We start from the raw sequence: 26,475 nt of genomic DNA, 5'->3' as shown, positions 1-26,475 counted from the left end.
TGTGTTTAGTATGGAGAGTGGTTGCGATTACATAAATTACTAGCTCTGTGGTGCGATCATAATATGAATTTGCTAGTCACTGCAATTCACGGCGTAATCTGTCTGGAAATAAGAGGTCATATTAATACGGCCCCTGTAAACGATCTTACGCCTCTGAAGGTGTTCACTGGTGGTAGTAGCCCTTACTGTGTCAGACATCCCAACAACTACTTTGCCGAGGATAACATAAACATAAATAAACAACCCATAGGATATAATATGCCTAAGTAATTTAAGTAGTCATATTATATTTGATGATATTTTTATGTTTACAGAGAATATATATGTTTCAGATAAAATAAAACGCGATAATAGATAGTAAAAATTTATTATGATCAAAGAAAAAAATATAAAATAATTAATTACATAACATTTAAAATCTTAGTAGTAACACGTATTAAATAACAATACCTATATGTAATATTAACGTTATAATCTTTATATAAATATTATTATTTACTTATTAACTTTTACATAATAAGTATTATATCTGATAAAAAAATCCAATATTTAACTCGAATAGGAGCAAGTTATCATGTAGTATAATATTGGTGCGCCTGGTCATAATATAGAAAAACAATAATAATTATACGTTTGAAAAAATATTAGGCACATATAGTATTATAATTACATACCTATTACTTTGCTAACTACTAGTAGGCATATATTATCATGCAAATAAAGACTCAGGTAATTTTTAATCTAAAGAATATTTTAATCTGAATATTTTGTCATGACTTAAAAATAAACAATTTTAAATAAACTAAATTCTAATCGAGGTGGGTTGTTAATGTAAATAGTCTTAAATTGTCGCAGGAAATTCGGCAAACTAATTATTATCCATTATTTTTAATTTTGTACCTTTTTGAGACAGTGAGACTATTCAAATATTGAACATGGAAATATACTCAAACATTATTTTTGCACAATGAAACTGTGGTAAAACTTTAACAGTACAATATGTTGTTGTGATTTAACTTTTTTTCATAATACATAAAATAAATCTTGAACATAATTCATAAATTTAAAGCTACATAATAAGCTATTTTAGTTTATTTCAGTTTCACCGCTCCATTGGCTTGCTGGTGGTTGTTGATTCTGATTATACGGCATTGGTTGTTGTTGATTCTGATTATATGGTACTGGTTGTTGTTGATTCTGATTATACGGTGCCTGTGTGTCTATATTCTCACTATACGCTTGGGGTTGCCCGTATGTAAATCCTTGGTTGTCGTTATCCAAGTCTACTACTTTCACGGGCTCTGTTGGCTCCGGGCTATCTTCTGTTGTGTCCTTTTTGTATGGAATGGATTCATCATCTGAATTTACCTTGACCGAGTCATCTGGGTCGATTGCCCGCGTTCTGAAATTATAAAAATATTATCGTCATTATAAATGCTACAGTCCTTCGGTTGGTCAGTTCCGTTTTCACAGCTAGACCACTGTACCGATTTAAATGAAATGTTGTTTAATTTATTAAATTATTAATTGGCGCCTGGCGCTGGTTTTTGTAAAGAAAAAGAGAATAGGATAAATAATAAATTATTATATTGCAGTCACGATTCAATGTGCAAAGCGAGTGGAATGCTACCTATTAGTAGTACATTAATTTATAAACGTTGATAGATCATAGAACCTAGCTATTATCTATTTAATAATCTATGCTAATCATCCCTTGAATCATAGACATCAGGGAATTATATACATTAAATTCAATCAAACTTACTTTATATTCAAATATTCGTTCTCCTCCTTTTCCTCTTCCTTCCTTCGCTTGAAGATCCTCCATCCAATGCAAATCAGGACAATGACAATTGGGACCATAACAGCACTTATTATGCCCCATGTTGCCCCCAAAGTTCTTGCAGAATACTCTTGGTTACCTATAGAAGAAGTTTATGTTAATAGATAGGAAAATGTGCGGAATGAAATTGGATTTTTACGAGGTGTGTACGAGTTAGGTAAAGTTGAGAAAAAAGTGTTAGGAATATGCATAATTCGGAAATATAGAAATGCTAGGTTGAAATAAAACGCGTAACAACTATGCAACCATCACAAAAGATCCACCAGAAATCAGAACAAATTTAATATTATTTATTTATTTTGGAATGATTTTTAATATTATTTGTTAACTTATCACAATGAAAAAAAAAAAACGCAATATTGTGTTATCTTTAATTAGATATAAAAGTAACTCACCTCACTGGCCGTGTAACCCCATTTTCGTGTGTACTTTATGATAATATTGATAAGAAAGCAAGCAATATCTGCAGGTTGGGGGGAATTAAAAAACAAACACATCACATGACCGAGAAAATTTCTATTCCACCGAACCTTGCTATTCCCTGCTTTCTTATTTTATGGAATTTAGATACTTAAATATTAAACTATAGTGAAATTATTCTACCGTATCTCGGAACAGAAATTCTCTCTCTCTGTGATTTATAAACGTGTAAAACAATTTATTGAACATTCATTAAACATTTAATACTTATGTAACGACATCACTGGGAAAAATCACATCACGTTTAAAATTGTAAATATATCTCAAAATTACTAAACAAATAAGTGCATAAATTAACTAATTTGTGACGCTTAATAAATAAGCCAGTCTCCAAATATTGTCATTCACCTGGCAGTGTTAACCTAATGCCTATTCTATTTACTTTTATATCAGTGGGATTGTAAGTTTGTTATTTATAAAATTTTACACCATAGTGGATCGACTGCTAAATGTAGGTATTTCAGTCGTAGGTGGGTCAATAAGGGTTTCAACTGATTTTCCTCTTTGTGGAGGTAAAGTGAAAGTTTTGATTTCGGTAGGTGGAGCGCTCTTTGGAGGCTCTGGCAAACCAGAATTGTTGAATGTATTTCTGGGGCTGTTATCAGAAGTAGGGCTGATGGGTGGTGAGTAAATTTCTGAATACGTTGGGGAATAGTGCGACGATATGGGACTGAAACGACCTTCATATTTTGGAGAATATGGATCTTCGGATTCCTTTGTCGAGTATCCAGATTCACTTGGAAGGTTGCGACGTCCGGTTTGACGTGGTTTCAAGAATTCTATATCTTTAGCGGGACGCGTGAGAGTAGAATCTCTATTAGATTCTGAATCAGAAGGGGAGGTTATTGAGAGTAAATCTTCTTCAGATAAATCAAAGGGTTTCTCTGGGAAATCGACCTCTGGAGCGTTAGGTAACGGTTCATTTGTTCTATAACTTTTGTCGTAACCGCGACGTTTTTTCAGAGAGGATGGTTTATCGGATTTGTCACTTTTGCTCGAATCTGTGTAGCCTATACCAGAAGTGTCCCCGTCTAAAGGTTCACCAGGAGGCGCTGGTGCTGACCGAGTTACGGCTTTAATTGGGGTTTCCTCGGTGGGTGTATCAGGTAATTTGGGCTTATCAGAGTCCTGACTACGTAACGTGGATGATTTCATTGTGTCTGTTATGTTCCCCATTGATGCGGATCTAAGATTAAGTCGTGATGCGGATTTCGAACGCGGAATGTCCTCGAAGCGGAAGCCCTCTTTGCCTTCTGACTTTGGCTTGTAATAGCACCAGAACCAAAACAGGCAAATGAGCAGTAACAACGGTAGAATAATTGCCACTATGATGCCCCAGGTTAAGAATAACGTTCGTTGTGAATACTCCTGGTTACCTGGTATAAGAAGTTTTGTGAGAATAAATAAACACAAGGACCTATAAATTTATTTACACTTAATAGAATAATTTTAAATATTTTTGCAATAAGACTTACGTAAGCATTCAGTATAGCCGTAGTCAGGAAGGTTCCACCTGCCGTTGTCCTCGCAAATACGACGTTTGTCGCCGGTCAAAATAAAGTTTTGGTTGCATTCGAAGTTCACCTAATTAAAATAAAAAATAATTTAAATACATAAAAGGCCCCAGTCTATACAAACTATACTTCTCTATTTGTATATTATGTTACTCATAAAAATTGCCATAGGCTAAAATGTAATGAATAAAAACTTGGACTGCTAAAAAATAAAATTAATGAAGAAATTTTACTTACCCTTGTACCAGGCGTGAAGAAGAAATTACTCTTTCGTCCAAATCGAGGCGTTTCTAAAATACCGCAACTTATCACTCGCCTTGCATTGATCTCCTTAATGTTCGTCTAAAAATGAATATCCACATATTTTATTACTAGAAAAATAAAACTCAAATAACGTAACAAGGTAGTTTAGGAATCACGAATGAAGATACAATGTAAACAGACAGAATATTTAAATAATATGCAAAAAAACTATGCAGCTGCAAAAATGCATGTGCAATTTTGCTACGAGAGTTGATTATAAACTGAGTTTTCAATACGTTTCTCCATCGTATAAAGACCTTGAAAGAACACCATAATTAAAAGAACAATGGACATCTTTTGATATATTCAAGGGACACACGCAATTATTTACAGTAAACATCTCAACGCAATTGCATTAATAAAGCTATTTCGATTCAGTCTCCTATATCCAGCGAGTAAATTTCCATAGATCATTCCATAGCCTTAGCTTTAATTTATTTTTCTTAGCTTTACAAAAACCAAGAGTACCAAAACTCATATAAATTTACAATATAGGACTCATCACTCGACAATATACTATAATTATTATAGCTCATAAAGCAAGATGATGATTCATTCCGTTGATGGTATCACAAAAACGTTAACAGTTGAATACAATGACAACTTATTTTTCCCACGGGCCACGGATAGTATGATTTAACTTCTAGGTTTACATTATCTAGAAATTTTGAACTAAGTCTTGTTTTCTATTATATTTGCAAGCGGTATTAGTAAAGATTTAATTTAATATGTCTACTTACAATAGATGCCAAATAGTTCTTGGTAAATTCAGCCATATCTCTGTTCAACGTCATACCATAATCATAGCGACATTGATATGAGTCCTGACATATTTCTAGAGCTCTTGCAACATCCTGTGACCTATTTGCCGGTAAGAAGTTTGCTGGTTCTCGTATGAAATTGGGTATAAATTGATCATCGTTAAAATATGCTGCAGTCCGACCATATTCCCTCGTGAATAATGCTACACCTATATCCTTTTGCTCTCGATCAGAAAGCTGCCCTAAATAAGAAGAGAAGATTTAATATAGAATTTCAATGATTTATATATGAAGCTTAAACTAAAACCACATTTGTTCTAGATAGTCAAGAAATTTGTTTCGAATCCTGACGTGAAATTAAAAGGTTGTGGTTCTAGAACTCAAATATACTATTGTACTTCAAAGCTTTTAAGCTTTTAATTTTTATTAAGCAATTTTTCAAAGGCAGAAAACTTAAAACGTTAAGATCACGTAGATACAATTATTAAAACTTACAATAATGAGCAAATTCTCGATGCGCGCTCTGGAAGTTGTTCAAATCAACCGTCCCTAAGGTTCCATCTGGTCGCACAAAGTCGTCGTTTACATCTAGAGACCAATTTCCAAATAGGCCACGCGTTTGATTCTGCAAGAATTAGTTTGGTTTCTATTTTTATCATCATTACCTTGTGTATTCAAATAATTTTTATTCAGTTGGGTTTGTAACAGGCTAAGATATAATTTTTCATAAAGGAATGTTTCGTTTTCATTTATATTTAAGACTCACCATAAAGTTCCAAGGGAGATAAACTCTTGCTGTCATAAATCCTTTGTTTTCTACAACTTCTACTCCAGCACCAGAAGAGAACATGATCACGATTTCAGATTGATTGAGAATGTACATCGGTTGGTAGACAGTTACTCCTAAAATAATTAAAATATTCACAATACATTAATCTCAAGTATAACGAGTTAAGGTAATAGAAGAGTACAATATCAAATATTAATTACCTGGGAAGTACTGAACCCTAAGAGCAGGTCGGTCGAAGAAAATCCTTTTTCCATCAGCAAACACGTCCAATCTGTATCTCCATTGCGAATGTTGAGGACGCAAGCGCACCTGATAAATATAAAAACTATTTTATTACAATACATAAGTATAATATCACCGAACTACCGAACTACTACGTGTTCTATAAAATTTAAAGTAGTATCAGTAGCATGTTTTAGGGTAGGTATAAAAATATTTAAACAGTAAAGACAGACAGTGCAATTAAATTCAGTATATTTAAGTCGCGATTGCAAAATTGAATTAAATCTGATCAATCCATCAGTCCTTTAAAAGGAGTTAAAACATTGCTGGATCAATGAAGTTTAAAGGATGTGGTAAGCTTTAAAATGAAAATGAAGAATTTTGTTGGAGAAGTTGATTACCTCGATCGGGACTGAATTATTTGATGCTGATACAATAGATGTAAGATGTGTTGCATTAACAGCACCGTAGATATTTCTCGCCACTTGTTCAAATCGACCTTGTACGTCTAGTTTCAGTTGAGGATGATCAACCCTCACTAGAACGTATTCACCTGTGAAGAAATATATTGTAAGTATTATGTCAGGAAATGGGACGTTTATCCGTGATCGTGAAAAGTTAGACCGTGTCAGATTTCACTCTTATTTTCCATAGAAGTGTAATTATGGAGATAAGTTTCAAAAAATGCTTTGTACTTTGCACAGAGTCACGAAACGTCTGCATTCAATGTATCTTGTGTAAGGCTTAAGTTTACGGCTTAAAAATATTTTACCTTTTCCATTGAACGTGTATTGTAGATCGTCGAAAGTAATAATATGAGGGTCTCCGAAGATACCAGCAACGCCTGGTGACTGGTACGCCACACAGTCCTGGGAGGGACGACGCTCGAATCTGAATGTTATACAATGGTTGAAAATTTGAAAACAATTAAAAATAGAAAAACAAATAAGAATAAATAAGAAACATAATATATACCCTGAAATTTTCCAAGGTCAAAACTCAAAACTTTACATACTTACATTTTTCCTAGCTACTTTAAAATGTCATGCAAGGTCGCCAATTTTTTATTGCATTCAGAATATGTACGATTTAATTGTTTTTTATTTATCTTTCAAGTAAACATAACAATCTGAATGGGTGTTGTCTTGTCTATGATATAATATTGTCTAAAGTTCAATAATCTTTTTTTTAACCAATTTAATTACCTGAAAGTTTCGCAGCCAACAGCTTGCTCCTCTTGCCACATACAGCATTGATAGAACGGTATCATATCGTGGAACCAATGGGATAAAGATGGCACCTATGGAAATATTTTAAATTAATACATCATTTACCTAAACAGATGAAACAACAAGAATTCAATTGCTAAATACCTTGTTGGCTTCGTTGTAAGGAGTGAAGCCAAAGTCGTGCGACCTCTGAGGTCGTGAACCCCACATTTGATCATACGACAACATTAGGAAACCATTCTTATCGTAGCAGCATTCTTGACCTGAACCTTCCGGGCTGAAATATTTATAATTATTATAGAGAAAATCGGTAACTAACTATTTATTATACAATCATTACTTAAAGAATAACGTTTATATTAAGATTTAACAATGTTTCAGTATATTGCACGACAAAAAAAAACTCTTAATTTGAACATGCATAATATAATTTTAAATAACTATAAATATTAGGATTTGTTAATGGATTACCTTGGCGAAGCACTTCGAACACAATGGATTGCACCCCAATGATATCTGCAAGTCGGATTGGTATCCTTGTCACAATTAGGGTCTGGTAGGAATCGTCCCTTATCCAAGAGTGCATGTTCCAAGGTACAGGGACACACCCAGACTTGAGCAGCGAAGTTCTTTAAGAAACGATCGGTTCTGAGCCAGTTGTTACACATGGATTGGGCCCATCGTTGGCCGTGAAGCTTCTCCCACTGGGGAGCGAAGTACCAACCGAGTGGAATCGGTCTACTCCAAAGCACCCTGAATATATTTCGTATAATTTAGTTTCAAGAGTTCACGAATCATAAAGGAATATTTGAACGAAATAGTTTTTGCATTTACAAACATATTAGAAAGCTCTTATGCAATATTATTTTTCATTTATGTAAAAGAAGTTTACACTAAACTAACTTTGACCTTATAACCATATACCTAACAATATTGTATTAGTATGGGACTATCTAAAGTTTTAATTGTTTAATCATAGCCAATTAATTTTCACTTTACTTACGGCGATATAGAAACTCCTTTAAACACTTCCGGTGTCGTCAAGTTAATCTGGAGGAAACCGAACTGCATATCATTGTGCATAATGTTATCCCTGTTACGGAAGTTCTGTGGGTTGATCACATATTCCCCTGTATTGGAGACACCAGCTTCAATCATGTCTATGAACTCGAGTTGAGGTCTGATAGTAACCTCCTTGTATCCCCACAAACTTATTTGCAGCTGTACATTTAAGTTTGTTGTTAAATTGAAACGGTCCCATTTGATTCTTATTTCTGGCGGATATCTTTCATGGATCGCATTGTCAGGGAAGAATATTTTCTCAGTTGCTGTTGCAGGTGTTTCTATAAGTAAAAAAATAAATAAAAAATATTTCATCAAATACCACTTAGACTCTAGGATATTAATATGTAAATTAAAAATGTTTGTCTACTTACCAACAAAGAATTTTCCTTTCCACTTATACGGTTCGTTATTGATAGCAACTTCGAATCTAGCATATCCATTATGATAAAACCGTGGTTGCACACATACAGCTCGGTTCACATCAACCACAGCACCCGTTACTGCTTCTGTATCAAATCTGCATGTAATTCTATCATCAGGATTAAAACAAGGACCAGTTATGTTTACAATTGTTCCTCCAAGCATGTTTCCAGATTCAGGAGCGAACATTAGCGGCAGATTGGCACCATCTACAAAAAAATATCAACGAAATATTAGAATCTATTACATTTGTAATATTCTTTACAATATATATTTTGATGTGATGGATTACTGACCTATATCTTTATTACATGTTCCCATGAGAATATTTTCATCGATTCGGAATATGTGTCGTCCCGGAAAACCGTTAGCCCAGCCTCTTCCAGTTAAATCTCTTAGAACAGATGCTTGAGAATAGGGCTTATATTCGTAGCTTCGTGTTGCGTTACCGGCGTTGAAACCAATCTAAAATATTACCATGAATAATTAGCTAGTTCTATGTTAAAGGTGGAGTAGCAAACAAATTTGTTTTCTGTTGTTCCATACTACTACAACTAATCCTTGGAAGACCACTGCACATTTTTATGGTGTTTAGTTTAAATAAATTATCTCTAGCCACCTGTTAGATAGGAGGAGCCGATTTTTTTAAATATTAATATCTACTTACGTAAGCTGGTACACCTCCTTCTCCAGTAGTGGTATCACCACCAGCTTCAGTATGAGAACTCCAGTTAATTTCAAGGTAATTAAATATAGCATACGTAAAAACTTCATCGGTAGCTAAAACCATTTGGAATGTGTTCGTCTAAAAAGAAGAATAAAAGACATCGGTTACTCAAATAATTACTAACCATCAATAGGAAGTAAACTTCTCAATGAAGAGTTTCATAATTATTGAAGCGATAAAAGTCGATTGTAGTTTCAACTACTATAATATTATTTAAAGCGACATAAATTTTAAAGATCATAATGACTGAAAAAAGAAAGACAAAGCTATAAAACTTACCACAAACAGAGAGTTGTCAATACCTCCAGCGAAAGACATATTCTTCCAAGTAATTGTGATAGCATGTTTAGGGAAGAATGTATTCGAACCTATAACACCTTCACGAATATCCCATGTTATACGCTCTCGCATCTCAACACCAAGTTGATCTGTTCTTGTCTAAAATGAAATAAACAAAACAATTCTATAGTAATCATGTCTTCTAGACCTGAAGGATATGCAAAAAGAAAAGTTGATTACTGCTATTTCAAAACTTGTCTTTATCCATCACAGTTGTTGCAAAATGGAAACTTAAATGTTTAGTTACAGAGGCAGAAAGCCAAAGATTTGATTATTTCATAGTAACCTACAAAAAATTCTGGTAAAATTTCATACCTGCAAGTCCCTATCCAATCTGAAGTAAACACCTGGTCGCCTTTGATCCGGGTCTTCTGGCCTCTGACTTCCAATACGGCACTTGCTAAAGAAGATGCCAATGAAAGACGGGTCGTTAACATTAGGCCAATCTCGCACAGGGAACGAGAGGGGATACGTGTAGTGGTCTGGGGGGTCGCTGAAGTATATGTAACCGTTCATGGACAGCTGAAAGAAGAATTTAAATAACGTCAGTGTCTAATTCACAAGTAAAGAAAGGATGAATCTAATAAAATTCACATGGAGCCCTGACACCAGGACGGTTTCAATAGAAAATTAAGCAACTGACGTCGAAGTTACTAAATAACGTACCAAAATATAACCTATTGCTTTTCTGTCTCCTGTAGTTTACTCATTTGAAGAATAATTAAATAAACACAAATATAACGTTATCTAAATCTATAGTAACTAAGAGACTACTAAGATAGACTATTTGATACTTACTCTCGTATAGTTAAATCTAAATCCAAAGAAAGGCAATTGAAAGTTGAAGTTCTTGTGAATCTGCGGTGTCGATGTATGAATATCCCGCTGGTAATCACCAATGTTCTCACTACCACCCTGGTCGTAGAACCAATACAGGAAGTTGCCTCGGATCTGCTGCAGTCTCTGCTGTGTGATGACGTAGGGCTGCCCATTGTTTTGGTAGCTGATTGACGGTAACACTCTTCCGTCGATGTGAGCTAGAGAATTTAATATTTATTACGTTTTATAAATTTAATTATACCAGAGGTTGAGCAGAAGACATATTTAAATCATTATAGATACAGTAAACACCTAGTCTTTTAACACGATTGTGAAAGTAAATAAAAGTACAATTAATAACGTTTTAGGTGAAAATCATGTGAAAAAAGAAAATATATTTGGCGAAACAAATCGAATGAAGTTTCAGTGAAAGAGCTGTTAAGTATGATAATTAAATTTTAACTCTACATTATGTCCCAAATTCCAGATAGTCGCGTCTTATTTTTAATTTGATTATAAGATGAAGGAATTGTAATATGGAAACATTAGAATTAACTTTATGCTATTATATTAGACTAGGGAAAACCCCAAGTGTATTCAAGTACATCGTTAGAAAATGAACCTTGTCACATTTATAAATAGAGACGGCATATGTGTGACTTGTTTTAATAAAATAAGCATCCTATTGAACATAACATTCCGAATCAATATCAAAGCCAGTCACCGATAAATAGATAAGTTATCGATTTCATACAAAGCTGGCTTATTTGTAGAAATAGTACTTATCAACTTGCAGAATACAATTTAATATTTTATTACTTTCAAGTATAAAATTTATAAGTAACGTATAATTACCAAAAATATTTCAATATTTCCTTAAAATGCAGTGCTGTTACGTAAATCTACCTATACCTAATCGAAAGGGGGAACATATGTACATATAACTGTGAATATGTACTTTGAAAATATTACATTGTACACATTTTTATCTCTTCATGTCAAATGTCAGCCCTTCCCTACTGTTTGGTCCAGGAACAATATCACGATCGCCTAGATAAAATATCTTGATGAAAACTTTACTGGAAGATATGCAAGAATTGCTACGAGATCAGAATTTATTATAAGATCATCGTTTCTTAAAAAAAATCAATAAATCTAACAATTTATAAAATTTGGTTACACACTACATTCACATTTTACCTAATTTCTTCAACCCTTATCAATAATTCAAATGTTATAAGCATTTATCATTGTATCAATGAGGCTGAAGAAACCAAGGAAAGAGTTCATAATACCATGGACTAATAGATGATAATACTGAACATTGTAGTACATTTTCGAAACACTTGTGTACTTATCCATATTAGTAACTAGCGGTCCGCCCCGGCTTCGCCCGTGGTAAATAATATTTACGTTTTCTCTACATAAGAACCATCCTCGTACTTCAAGGAATATAATAAAAAAAGAATTATCGAAATCGGTTCAGCCGTTCTCGAGTTATGCGCTTACCAACACATTTTGCGATTCATTTTTATATTATAGATAAAGAAGATAAAGAGTTTGTTTGTTTACGGTAAAAGATGGCCATAAGCACAGGATAGAAGTACGTAATATGATTTAAGATGTGTTACTTTACGAAAAGGCAACAACGTGATTTGAAGGTACAACGTAAGTTTTCTTGTGAAGATTTGTGTAGGTAGTATTCAGTATCTTAGAATCAATAAAATCAGTTTTATTTATCACTTTACGAGTAGCCCAATTCAATTAACAATAATTAAACATTGATTGGAATGAATATAGGGATCCTATATATCAAGGAGTTGACTGCATTTTATTCCGTCTTCTCTAACTCTCTCTAACCATACTTAATATGTTAATGTGTTTAATTATTTTATGATGACTCAATCTGGGTGGTATTTGTTCTTTAAGATAAAGCTTGCAATGACTAATAGATACTTAAGTATTACGTAGAAACTGGGGAGTTAAATAAATAACAGGCCGTACAGGCGAATGTACTGCATGACTAACATATTCAGTTGTAAACTTTAGTAGTCGAAAGAATTTATAGCCCCTGTTTTAAATATATTACACAATGATTTATAAATCACCAGTGAAAAGAACGCATTTAGTTAGTTATGATTAGAGCCTAGAGATTAGATCCTTAAAAAGTGGTCTCTTTGACGATGTGAAAGTATTATGAAAATTAATTTGTCATATTAAAATTGAATAACATCTTTTCTTATTTAGGAAAGTTGGTGACATTGACATTGTTCATTGAAATAACGATAAGAAAAGAAAACTAAAAGGATATTTTTGCACGTGTTTTCCTAATTGATGATCACAGAGGTCGGGGGTCAGTAAATCATGAATATTGACTACTAATTTCACAAACAGTGAATAAGATGTTCAGTTGTGTAGGTACATTTCTCAATCTTGTAAACAGCAATAATTTACGATTGTGGACTGAGACGAATCAAATTAAATGCAATAATGAGCGTATAAAGTTACTACAATATATATTCATACAGCTTTATCAACAAGCATTGCGAATGACCTGATAATGGGCGCACCCTAAAGCAATTGATATGGCTCGTTTAATATTCTTATAAAATGCTAAAAAAGAAATGACGATATAGAACCGTAGGTTCACAGTAAACACCAAAGCTAATTAGGTGATGATAAGGGCCGAGTACTTTATCAGATAACAAATAGCTCGCATGAAATTTATAGTGTTGAAAAGAATGATTTCATCGTACGGTTAGCTCAAGGATCGTGTTTTTGGGTCAAATGAGAAAAGATTTAAGTTAGTTGACGTTAGATATGAGATTCGTCATCTAAGAAGACAAGTAGGCAGTTTATCAATGAAAAATTTTTATTAATAAAAAGGACTTAAATTATAAAATTTATTATATTTATATGAGCATGTACGTAATGTTGATTGCTTTAGTGTTTTTATGGAACATGATCTTTTCAAAATCATCTAATAGCGTAATAAGCATAGTTTTGGCTGTGAAAATCCTAAGGAATCAATTCTGTATTAAAAAGTAACCGTTCTGAAATTATTAATGAACGTAGTACTACTGACTACATCATCATCATTTGTTATTAAGCTTGAATGAGTCAAGCACTCCACTAACATGATTCATTAATTATAGTTAACAAGTGAACGTGACGATAATCAACTACTTTTTTCTATTATTAAGTCTTACCATATTCAGTGTTCGTCTGAGAAGTTGTACTGGGTATGGCCATTTGCCTCTCAATCTGGACATTATCTAAATCAACTGCTTCCAAGTTATTAGGCACATCTCCTATTAATTCATCTTCAAGCACTTGATATTTCCCACTTTTCTCTTGTAAATTTGAGTCCGGTAATATTTCTATGGGGTCTTCTATTGGGTCTTTTTGAATAGGACTTTCTGACTTATCTTCCACATAATTAACAGGCACTTCTTCGATTACGTCTTCACTAATAGTTCTTTCTGTATCACTAACATTATTTTGTCCAATTACACTAGCACTTAGAGCTATAAAAAGTATTAAAGCTAATTTAAAGTTAGCCATCGTTTTTCACTCACAACTTTCAATCACATTATATTGGGCTTTGTCGCTTATCTCACTGATAATTATTTGCAGCGACGACAGGTGGCGAGCTATTGTAGTTTGTGACTAGTCTTGGTACATTGTGTGCCCAATGATACGGCGTTATCGGCAGAGATATGATAAGATATTAAATAGGAACGTTGGGTGTGCCAAATTCTTTGTTTAATCCAATACCCCAAGTTTTTACTTGTTTCAAAATAGTATAAATTTTGTCAACATACCATGCTGTCATCATGTCTAACTGACGACAAGAATTTTAATTGATAGTTTCAGCCACTCGTTTCAGCGCTTTTGATTATTTTCTCTATTATTAATTAAGAGGTTTTAGTTAACTTATAATTAACTATAGCAATTTTATGACGCATCTTATAAGTATGTTATTACATGATATTTCAAATTGTATTACGCATAAATTGTTACATCCTGAAAAATAGTAAATGGTAGCTTTTTATCAATAAAGGTACATGCATGTGTTTTCTGTTTCAGTTTATCTGATACGATATCTCGTTTCATGATAATTTGACATTATTCAATGATTATTTTCTTCAAACTGATTACACAAGTCTTTGTACTACGTTGAAAATAAACTATGACTATATCATCGTCTTCATTAAAGCTGGTACTTCCTGTTCGGAAGTCTTCAGCGATTAATCATCGAAATTTCAGATATTTTTTCCGTTAATTCTTGGAATTCCTTTTTATTTTGAATGGATTTTTATTCTGATGTACATAATATCCGTAAAACCTTTCCCAAGATTGTAATGTTTCATACCAGAAATATGATGTCGCTGAAAATAATTACACTTTATTTTTTTTCAATATATATTCCTGGAAATTTCACATCATTATTATTTCCCAAAATAGACTAAATTATTTTACAACTAGTTATTAATCTTTCGTCAAGCCAAGCCAAGTTATTGGCTAGAGCCAACTACAAAAAGGGGAATGATTAATATCCAGTCTGAACTGCCAGCAGGTGATCAAATATGAATTACGTTAAATTATCATACGGAGCCTGTTTCTACAGTGGAAACAAATGATGATGATGGTGATATTATTAGTGGTCAATATCCTAATTTGTATAGTATTTGCTTGTAGTTTTATGTTTCTTAGTTCGGCAACTTCATTGGCATCGAGGTTAGAGCCTGTGGCAGTTCAAGGTGGAAACCCAGCTGTTAATTCAGAAAAAAATATAAAAAATAAATAAAAGCAGTTTCGTCTCTCGCCATCTCGCCTCAAACTGAAAAAAAATTGAGACGGAACAGTGTTCGCTCATTCATTTTTTTCGCAAGTAATTATTATTTAAGGTGAGCAAATTTGTACAACGTATTATGTGCAATTAATTTTAATAAGGAGAATAATATCTTGCAATAAACATACCTATCGCCATCTAGTTCTTGAATAAGATAGTTTTTCTGTTTTCTGATTTGGGAGTTGAGGCTTTCGTTTTTCTGGCATTTTCAACAATGTTCTGGGTATTTTTAGCTTCACCTATTCTTCGCCTGTATGTTTGTACACTTATCAAAGATCGGTCACACATGGTTATAATGCAATGAAATAATTTTAATAGTTAATCTTATTACTAGCTGTGCCCCGCGGTTTCACCCGCATTGATCCGATCCTAGGGTGATGATAACCTTCTATAGCCTATAACCTTCCTCGATAAATGATCTATCTAACACCGAAAGAATTTTTCAAATCGGACCAGTATAGTTCCTGAGATTAGCGCGTTTAAACAAACAAACCGACTCTTTAGCTTTATAATATAGTATAGTCTATAACAGTAGAAGAATATTAAAATAATAATATTTATTACAACAATACCAAGTAAGAAATACCCATCTAATTTGAAGTCAATTTAAAATATTAGCATTCTTAATATCAAATGACAAAACTCAGTTATCGGGTATTGGTTTGTTTGGCTTGGATATTTCCATAGAAATATTTGTACCTGTGGTCTTGTTATTCATAAAAAGTACATCTATTACACAGCCAATCTAATCTTAAACGTACTCAATTTGATTGCTTTTATTATCAACATTCTCCAGCCGTTTCCATTCGATGCAACAACGAGCGTACTGAGTGCAAAACAAACTACGCGGCTCCAATTATAAGTACTAATTTCCTATAATAAATACATCGATTGATACTATCGAAGTTATTGCTGTACATTGGGTTTTAACTAAGACATTCTACAAGACAGTTAAAGGAAAAAGAGCAATGAACAGTGGAGTGTTTGAAGCGGAAAATGTCTATTAGGTCAGGACAATATATGTATTCCTTGGATCTAATTGAGTTCGGAAATTTTGCAAGTATATCGGTCCTCAGCATTTAATTATTATTAACGACTTTATAGTTTTATTGAAAAAAAGTTTATTGAAATATGTGTTGACTCAATATGGGCATTTACAACCAGTTTCTCTAATTTATGTTAAGTTTATTTAAACTTAATACTTAAATAATTTTTTTTATATTCAACTGTATCTAAGAATTTCAATAGCGGTAACCAATACATATTTGACAACCTAGTTTTTATTGCAATAAACTTGCATCTCACACCCTGTAGAATAAACGATTCATATCTTATAACTCCAACTTCTATATCTTACTTCGACATAATATATGTTTAGTAGGTAATGTAAGCTCCAACTCCTGATTAGAGATACACAATAATCGAAATAGCACCTAATACCCAAACAAAATTTGAAAACTGCTTACAGTTTAAGACGAACAGCCAATAACAGTCTCTACATTGTCAATGTCTCTAAAGTAGTAAAGAGGTGGTCCCTAGTAAATTGGGTGTTTTAGTTAGCAATTTGCGAAAGTGAAGCTTCCTTTAGTTTGTATATGGGTGATTATACAAAAATGGGGTAACTCGATGTCATCAGCCAATTTAAACAAAGTCTTATTATATTTTATTCAAATAACAATCTATTTTAAAACAATGAAGCGTCCTTTATTTGGTCACTCAATTTCACTTCTTTATTTAAAATACAAATGAATAAAAATAATAAATTAATACCTCAAACGTCAGTACTTTGGCATGTCACAACTCCGAAATCCAACAATCAAGTGTCTATCGTTTAAACATTATCATCGATTTAAGAAAACTTACTAATTCACTTCAATCTTTGATGTACATAGTATTATATACTACAACTTTCATAACGCAATGTTTTCCATTTTATTTAAAAAATAAAATTAAACTTTGTCATCGTTTTCACTAGTCAGTCCGTTGTGTGTTTTTTAAATTCGAAATTCTCGCTAAATATCACCAAGTCGAAGTCAAATCCCTGTCTAAGTATTAATGTTGGTAATGAAGTTACTTGTGCACCGCATATTTTGACGGCCGTCATAACTGTACCAGCGCTAGGGTTGTGTTTGTCCTCTAAAATCTTGCTGCGCCAGTCAACATTTCAGTCCTATGGTGATTCGTTATTTTATTGTTAATCCGATTTTTATTTTCATTTATAAATGGTTAACTATGATTTGTAAAAATATAGTTTGTTGATATTAGAAATTAGGCAAAAAAACCTAATTTGTGATTATAACCTCATATTAAGTCCCTTTTCATCAATCCGCTGGCATCAGTCCTTTGTCAGATATCGCGCCAGAGGACTGACGCGGCCCCATAGTACTGATGACTCTATCATTTTTGAGAACTTTTATCTTGATTGCTATTGGTATAAGCATTTCTATATTATATTTCAGTTAAAAACATCATGCGCCACGCTAAAAGAAACTGAATTTGACTAGGGAAGAAACATTTAAAAAAGAGTAGCAAAGAAAAGAGCTATTGAAACAAACTACTATTAATTTTATTAAAAAGATCTTATTTTCTTTTAATTATTGATTTTGATGCTTTCAGGGCATAGCTTTTTATATTTATCAGATAAATACGTATACGTATAATACTGTGAAGTAAAATTACCTCAAAATAACATAAAAGTTAATTAATATACTTAATAACATTATAAAAATGTCAAGGGGCTCTTATGAAAACTCAGATGAGACCTTCATTCGAGCCTTTGGTTTTTAATTTTATAATAATTAGTACTTTTAACATAAATATTGGTAGATTTTTAGGGCTCCGAACCTCAAAAGGAAAAAATAGAACCCTTATAGGATCACTTTGTTGTCCGTTTGTTTGTTAAGACGTTTTTTTGGAACGCGTGGAGGTATCAATCTGAAATTTATATTGGATACTCAAGATTAAGAACCCTTGGGGATGTAAAATAATCAAACTTATAACGCAACGCAATCAAAAGATACCTACATCCGTTAATACTGCAAATTTCCACAAAATTCAATATTCGCAAGGGAATAAAAAAACACACAGGATGCTTGCCGTGTATACAGTCTACTATAGTTTACTTCTACTCGGTAAATAGCAACGTCTTATAACACAGATAAAGGAAAAATTGCTAAAAGTGTAAATTTTAAGTTACAAACATAATAAACAATAGGTTTGTTAGGAGTCCAACTCGCACTTGGCCGTTTTTTTGTTTCTATTGTTTGTGAATTACTTAAAATATCAAGTAAAACTAATTCAAAGTAGTAAAAGTTAAGTAAGAGAGTAAGAATATTCACGTTGCGTTAAATGTCAGAAGGCTGTTTTGAAAATTGAGACATTGTTTTTCCCAGTATCACATATTATAAATTATCATTTTTAAACATGTTAAGTACGTAAAATACATGTGCCATTATTAAAACTGAGAGATTTGTAGTAATTTTCATTGAATTTCTTTAAGAATATTACAAGTTATAGTTTTTTATCAGTACCATGTTAGCCTCGTCAGTCCCCTGGAGGCCAAATCCAGAAAATTTAAAATATCTCACAATCTATTTAAAAAAGTGGCTGGCCCGATTTGGAACAATATATTCATTAGATTAGCTATCATATACACCCTAATTTGTAACAATCTGATATAAAAAATATAGTAAACAAAATATCCTCAAAAGTTACCCCATTTTTGTATAATGACCCATATTTATAACTGTAAACATAGTCTTAACTTAAGGCTTTGAAGTCTTATAATGCCTATGCAATCCAAGAATAACGAAATACTTCGAATAACGCTGTTTTCCAGCTCAAAACTTTCCTACCTATTAAAGAAAATATTAAACAATACGTGCAAAGTTTCCGAACGTACGATAAAATCACATGTATAAACAGAGCATGTATAAATATTAGCGATCACTGCACTCCATGCAGTTATTCGCTACGTGTTGTGAGTATATTGTAGTTATACTATCTGTTGTATATTTCTTTTCCCACGTTTTTTGATCTGAACGAAGATGCCTTGCGGAGGATGTGGCGATGGTAAGTAGAATGTGAATACATAGTTTTATTTCAGGTTTTTTTGGTTTATTTTAAGTATGTTACAAATTGAAGACTTGATTAATTTGAAGATTCGAAATGTCGGGAATCGTGATAAATCTTGATTAAAGTATTACGGTATTACGGTAAAGTAAATGGGAGAAAAAAATATGTTTTATTGAAATAAAAAAAAATAAGTATTTAGGGAGAATTTAATGAAGTAAATCAAAATTTATTTAATTAAACTTATTTAAAAATTAAAACATTACGCATATAATTTTTTTAGGGTATTAGAAATTATACGTGAATTTAAGACGAAAGAAGGAGTTATGTACATATTATTAAAGCAACTAAAAAATTTTCAATCATCAAAAGTTCGACCTTTCGTCCTCCTTAATATTATTACTTAATGACTTATCATCCATTTGGTAAATTCAGGATTAAAATTCAATCCAATAGATAAGATATAGAATGTCTTTTTTTTAATAAATTAAAATATTTTTAAATTAAAGAAAGGATAAATAGACCAACTTACCTTCATATTCCAAACAATGGAAAATGTGTAAATGAAAATTATATACTCAATAAATAGTTTTTTTTTTACTTATGTAGGTACTTACTATGTAGTTAATATGAAAATATAAAATATATACGTACTTGAGAGATAATTTAAAGACTGTTGTAAAATTTATTGGAAAATTGCAATTAACTCAAAATTGATATAACAAAATTTGTTTAACAAAAAAAAACGATATCATCAAATGGATATTTTTTCGTGTTTTGAATAACAATGTACTCAAGTTTAGAAACTGTTTTACCTTGATTTACCTTTCTGGTCGTTGGATTAAATTTCAATAGCCCGAATTAGTTAGTAGCGTTTAGTAATTTCGAAGTACATAATTTGTATAAAATATGACCCGAATAATTCTTAGTTTTGTGTAAACTTTTATTATTGAATTGAATTAGAATTTATGTAACAAGAATTATTATTATCATGAAATCGAAACACCGTATATTTTCGTTTACGTTCGTATATTAATTTCTTATATATAAAAATGAATCGCAAAATGTGTTGGTAAGCGCATAACTCGAGAACGGCTGAACCGATTTCGATAATTCTTTTTTTATTATATTCCTTGAAGTACGAGGATGGTTTTTACGTAGAGAAAACGTAAATATGTACCACGGGCGAAGCCGGGGCGGACTGCTAGTCTTCTTATATATAAAAATGAATCGCAAAATGTGTTGGTAAGCGCATAACTCGAGAACGGCTGAACCGATTTCGATAATTCTTTTTTTATTATATTCCTTGAAGTACGAGGATGGTTCTTATGTAGAGAAAACGTAAACATGTACCACGGGCGAAGCCGGGGCGGACCGCTAGTTAATTATATTTTCTTGGGCGTGCCCAAGAATTTACACGAACAGACGTGATATAGCACTCAGGTTATTAATTAAATTTTAATGGATCGAGTGGATAGCGACCTATACAAATTTTATTTATGTATATGAATGAGCCCTCGCAGGCCGCAGCGGTCTCAAATACAGTTTGATACAATATATATTTTTTTATAGGTTGCAAATGCACCACAACACAATGCTGCCAGACTTGCAAATGCGATAAGTCCTGTTCCTGTAACTGTAAGCGGTCCACCGACGCTTCTACAGCCACCACAAAGAAATAGATTTTAATTCACAATACAACAATTCATCATTAATTTTATTATTTCATTATTTAATAAAATTACGATTGATTCATATCCTGCAGGTGTTTACTTCCATCATCCATGTAAAGATGTTTTCACGATAATTCATTTTGTTATTACGTAAGATCCGAAGTATTTACAATATTTATGTTATTGTATAAATCGAATAAATGTATCAGTTAAATTGTTGTTAATGTTTGTTTTATTCTTAAATGTTCATGTGTAAAAATAATTTGTATGAAAATATTCATTTTATGATGGGTGAGTAATCGAGGAGGGCGGGTTGGAAAACATTAGAATTATTTAGTTAAAATAAAAGACATGTTTTTATTATAACTTATACAACATTTTATTTGTATTAATCTACTATATAAATATAAGTCGGGTTTTCCTTCCTGACGCTATAACTCCAGAACGCACGAACCGATTTCCACGGTTTTGCCTTCGTTGGAAAAGTCTTGGGCTCCGTGAGGTTTATAGCAAAGAAAAGGTGTCTCTGGTGGCGAAACGGAGTTCGCCAGGTTTACTAGTTTTATATAAATTTATAATTTAACAGGAAAATACTAAACTAATAAAGAAAATGAATCTTCAGCAATTAATAATTTGGTTCTTTTCGTAATAATTTTCAGCATATTTGTTATAATTCAAATTTATTTCATGCAGGTACCTAGAAATCAAAATACATAAATTAATAAAAAGGAACATCAATGCAAAATTATTTACCAATTATCATGAAAATGATTACAAACCTATATTAATATTTTGAGAGTCACCGTCTTGATCACTGTATACACTGCCATAATCTGGATAAAAACCTGTAAAAAATGTATAGATAATGTATAGATAATAGATAATAATAAATAAAGGAAATGAGAGAAAAACAACTCGAACTGTGTACACTCGCCCCGTCTCTTCTCATATGAATGTGAGTTAATTTATGTGAAATTTTCAAATATTAATTAACAGTTATTTATTATAAGACGTGAAATGTAGCTAAAAAATCAAAATACTTTAAAATCGATTTAGCTGGAATTGAGGAGTAGCAAGCTTTCTTCTATATTTAGGTATAGATACATAGGTACTTAAAAAGGGCATGCCGCATCATTGATTCTATTATCATTTATCACCAGGGATTTGCTTCCTTTTTAGTGAACTATAAATTACTTTTACTGCATTGTGTTTATTCCTCAGAGAAATTGAATAATGAAATAAATGATGATTATAATTTTCTAAGTAGAGCGTATAAATATTTGAGTTCAAGGCAAGGACTGAATGTAGGTGTGATGCCAATTTACCATTGATAAAATCAAAATAGAGGCATTTAAACAAATATCACAAAATATATTATATTATTCATTATGTATATTATTCGCATCAATTCGATACATATATGTAGGTAGGTACCTACTAAGGAAATCTATGGTGCTAATATTTAGAAATTTTTAATAGGTACTTACTGTTATTTTGATCAAATATCATCATTTCATTAAAATGTATTTAACTATTCCAAATATTTTTGTTTCAACTGTCAAATGATCTCAATAATCCGTCACAGTCGCTTCTGATTATAATCCAGCATCAAAACTTCTTAAATAATAAAAAAGGTTTGTCATTGAATTGTTTAATGAATCATGACCGATTGATTTACAAATAAACAAATATATTATCCATCAGGTTATAGTGAAAACTGGATTATTTGTTCAAGTAATCGGGGTTCCAAGAAAAAGTAAAAAACAAATTGGTTTTGGCACGATCGAAAGGTTTTTTGTCTGTTTATAAAGAAAATTTCTAATTTTTAAAAGCTTTCCGCCCGCGGCTTCGCCCGCGTTTTCAAAAACAAACCCCATAGGCCATAGTTCCCGTTCTCGTGGGATTTCTGTCATAAAACCTATCCTATGTGTTAATCCAAGTTACCCTCTATATCGTGTGCTTTATTTCATTGTAATCGGTTCAGTAGTATTTGCGTGAAAGAGTAACAAACACACACACACATCCTCACAAACTTTCGCTTTCGCATTTATAATATTAGTAGGATGAGTATGAAATATCAGTAGGTACCGACGGGTACAGGGAGAAAATATTATAAAAATTGTTATAACTTATGCATAAACAAAACACTCATGAATTGTAACGTCAACATCTAATATAGAATGTTAATCAAATTTTATAGGTAAACAATTCTTATCGTATGCAATCTTATCTAGTAGGTACCTACATAATCTAATTAGTATCTTTTTAGTTTCTTACAGCTAAATAAACAATCAGTTTAATTACATAGGCAAACAACAATATTAAATGGGTAATATAATTTTGGAAACATTTCCATGTAGGTACCTAAACCTTCGATCTGCGTTATTCAACGTAACAATGAATTTTGAAACTTTTCTTTTCAAAGTGATCAAACTGAACCGATTTATTTGTTTCGTCTTAACATTCGAAACATTGGACAGATATATATTTATTTTTATTTTAATGTTTGTTCTTTTGTTTTAAAATGTAACAAAACTTTTTAATTTTCTCAAAATTTTCTTAAATTTACCTTATGTTTTCTAAAAAATGCAATTGGTAAATGTATAGAAAAAAACATAACAAAGAATCAAATGCCCTTAGCCTTGCAGTTCCGCTCGATGGAATCTTTACAATTTATTACTATATAAACGAATCAACGTAGATTAATTTTATATAACACTTCAGATTTTCAAGTAGGTAAATATACCAAATATAATACCAAAGACGCAACATGCCTGCTCCCTGTGAACCATGCAAAGGTAAGACTTTTATTTATTTTTAATGTATAGTTTTCTTGTTTGTAGTCTGTGATTAGATTGTAGAGGCATTTTAATCGATTAACTATGTATTATTATGAAATTCCATGATCTAATTAATTAGGTTCTTATTTGTACATAAAATAAATATAATATAATATCATGCGGTCATAGGCAAATTAAATTTTCTTGAATATAGACATTTTTGATGTTACTAGTACTTTCAACAGCTCATTTATTTATATCTAATAGTTACAGACCCAAATTTTGTATAGAGCAGTCGCAAAACGTCACATTTAATCATGATATTTAAGTGTATATTCCTTGTATTTTTTGTATTTCAGACACCTGCAAGGAAGGCACAAGCTGCAATGATAACTGCTCATGTGATACAAACTGCAATGACTGTTCTTCCCCTAGTGAGTTCTTACAAATTGCTCTAGATTTAGATTTCCTACAATTGTAATGCGTGAACACATAGATACTTATTGAACATGCGAAGATATAAATTATGAACGTTGTGAACATATTCTTTACAACTGTATTAATTAATAGTAGTTACTAATTACCAACGGATTTAAGAAATTTACGAAAGTAAAAAATAATTCTTAATCTAGGAATCAAACAATAACCAATACAATGTATTGGTTATTTTATCTCAGTTAAAATCAAACTATGTCATAGTTTAATTGTGAAAAAAGAGTGGGCGCTTAACAAGAGCTGATAAACATGGCATGTATTGATTATTGTTTGATTTCTAGATAAATAATTATTTTTTACTAAAAAGATCTATCTTGAAAACGTGTTTTTTGGTTTTTGCTACTATTTATTTACTTACTATTAAGTATATTGTCGGTTGAGAAGCTTCTACGATATCTCCGTTCATGCTTAAAGACAAAAAGAGACGACCAATTAATCTCACAATAATTTTCTTTTACAGATAGTTGCTGCTAATTTCATCACTGCATAACATTCAGGAAAATAAATAAACTATAATGTGTTTTATGGATTTTTGTTCAAAATAAACCGTATAGATACAATTTGCTGTATATTTTTTTAACCCTGTCTAAATAGAACGAGACAATTTGTACCTGAATTTAAATCTCAGTGTGCGCAGTATTTATTACATTTTTTATAGACGTCCATGTCTGTTCTTTTTTAATTGCATATTGTTAAGAAATACATCACATTTTCAAGCTTAGAAGAGAATGTATCATAAGATGTGCATGCGCATCTCAGGAACATCTGCTTCGAATGGAAATTATTTTTTATTTTATGTTGTATTGGATAGTTCATTCATGGTGGAAGACATAACAAGAGCGGGGACGTGGCTAGTTGGTTGCTAGAGGCTTGAGGTTTGTTTTCATAAAATATGGTCAAGAAAGAAGAGCAATGTCACAATAAAGTGATATCAATTCTTAAGCTTTAAAACATTTGGCTAAGTCATTCGTTGATCGACATTGAAAACCGGTGGTGAAGAAACCAAATAATGCCTCTGCCATAGCATCAGCGTCTAAGGGTTAGCTGTTCTGATAACTCTATAAATTTTACGTTATTTTAGTGAATATGCACAACAATTATACCGATTTAACAGTAATATTAAAAACCGAATGGAAAAACAGCCTTTTTTATCAAATGACCTACAACCAAACAACAACCAAATGAATACAATTAATCAAAACCAAATTCAAATTCTTGCCAGAAGATTTTGATATCCGCAAATGTTTGGTTATTATTAGCATCCTAACCTCACAAACAGATTATTAAAAGATTGACAAATAATAGGTAAAAGCTTTAAATATTCCTATACTGGGTGTCCCGCTATTGGTATACTAAGCGCGAAGGAACTTGTAGTTTTGCATACACTGATCACGTAAAAAATACTTTTAAAAAAAATTACGTCCAAATTTTTTTGCTAAATTTTTCCTGAAAATCCATGTTTTCTTCTCTAGCTTCACGCAGCCGGCATATACCGCTTCTCTAATATGAGCATTTTATCTATGAAAACATAATCTTAAACGATAGCTCACGTGCTGGTGGCAAAGTTGGGCGGCTCGCTTGTTATGGGTGTACACATAGAGTTTTAAGAATTCATCTATTTGAAAAAAAAATGCGTCTGGATTTTTTAAATTATTTTTTACGTACTCAGCGTATGCAAAACTATAACCTCCTTTGAGCTTAGTATACCAACAGTGGGACACCCTGTATAGGTACGAGGAAAAGTCAACGTTTGAGGTCCACGAATAAATTTTGTTAGATAAGAAAGCCGATGTGTTGAAAGAGGGATTATATGCAAATGTTTTCCTTACAGTTAGGTGCATTTTTTCTCATGCCTGTGTACTCGCCGTTTCTTATAATTTTTCAATGATTGAAATTGATATTTTTTTATATATATTTTCTGGGGAAGTTGAATGACAAAGTAATCTTACTTTCAATTAACATTGGGTATACACTACTGTTGTATAAAAATACCCTTTTCCAAATCCAAATCATGATCATCATAATTCGTATGCACGTGGTTCATAGCTTTATCGCAATTGAAGATATTTTATATATTTAATATTTACAT

At 32.0% G+C, this 26,475-nt stretch overlaps 1 protein-coding gene and 3 long non-coding RNA genes across 5 annotated transcripts; 2 read left to right on the top strand and 2 right to left on the bottom strand.

Annotated features, from left to right (window-relative positions):
* Positions 1 to 565: 565 nt before the first annotated feature.
* mesh (sushi domain containing 2 mesh) lies at positions 566 to 14,191 on the bottom strand. Of its 2 annotated transcripts, XM_089711548.1 has the most exons (21): positions 13,722 to 14,190; positions 10,492 to 10,730; positions 10,009 to 10,215; positions 9,634 to 9,792; positions 9,295 to 9,432; positions 8,924 to 9,092; positions 8,579 to 8,836; positions 8,146 to 8,485; positions 7,614 to 7,895; positions 7,287 to 7,419; positions 7,119 to 7,213; positions 6,686 to 6,804; positions 6,315 to 6,466; positions 5,892 to 6,000; positions 5,668 to 5,804; positions 5,397 to 5,526; positions 4,881 to 5,143; positions 4,075 to 4,179; positions 3,799 to 3,907; positions 1,766 to 1,922; positions 566 to 1,402 (listed from the first exon to the last, which is right to left on the bottom strand). In XM_089711548.1, the coding sequence occupies exons 1-21, from the start codon at positions 14,074 to 14,076 to the stop codon at positions 1,087 to 1,089; spliced, it is 3,972 nt and encodes a 1,323-aa protein (XP_089567674.1). In that variant the 5' UTR covers positions 14,077 to 14,190; the 3' UTR covers positions 566 to 1,086. The 2 variants fall into 2 exon arrangements, with proteins under 2 accessions (XP_089567674.1, XP_089567673.1); XM_089711547.1 differs by lacking the exons at positions 566 to 1,402; positions 1,766 to 1,922 and adding an exon at positions 2,347 to 3,699 and having other exon boundaries at positions 13,722 to 14,191.
* A 5,190-nt stretch (positions 14,192 to 19,381) lies between these two features.
* LOC149476823 (uncharacterized) lies at positions 19,382 to 21,335 on the top strand. The gene is made up of 2 exons (XR_016317715.1): positions 19,382 to 19,438; positions 21,011 to 21,335. It is a non-coding gene; the product is annotated as an uncharacterized LOC149476823 (long non-coding RNA).
* LOC149476822 (uncharacterized) lies at positions 21,234 to 22,690 on the bottom strand. The gene is made up of 3 exons (XR_016317721.1): positions 22,599 to 22,690; positions 21,891 to 21,956; positions 21,234 to 21,808 (listed from the first exon to the last, which is right to left on the bottom strand). It is a non-coding gene; the product is annotated as an uncharacterized LOC149476822 (long non-coding RNA).
* A 1,114-nt stretch (positions 22,691 to 23,804) lies between these two features.
* On the top strand, positions 23,805 to 24,946 carry LOC149476821 (uncharacterized). The gene is made up of 3 exons (XR_016317786.1): positions 23,805 to 23,909; positions 24,251 to 24,325; positions 24,847 to 24,946. It is a non-coding gene; the product is annotated as an uncharacterized LOC149476821 (long non-coding RNA).
* The last annotated feature ends 1,529 nt before the right edge of the window (positions 24,947 to 26,475 follow it).

Source organism: Colias philodice, chromosome 26, assembly GCF_061535455.1.
Source record: "Colias philodice isolate Cphi_HAF_F1 chromosome 26, ilColPhil1 Martin Lab GWU primary, whole genome shotgun sequence".
Classification (NCBI taxonomy): Eukaryota; Metazoa; Arthropoda; class Insecta; order Lepidoptera; family Pieridae; genus Colias; species Colias philodice.
Note: the sequence above shows the minus strand (reverse complement) of the source record. Positions and strands in the feature narration are given on the sequence as shown.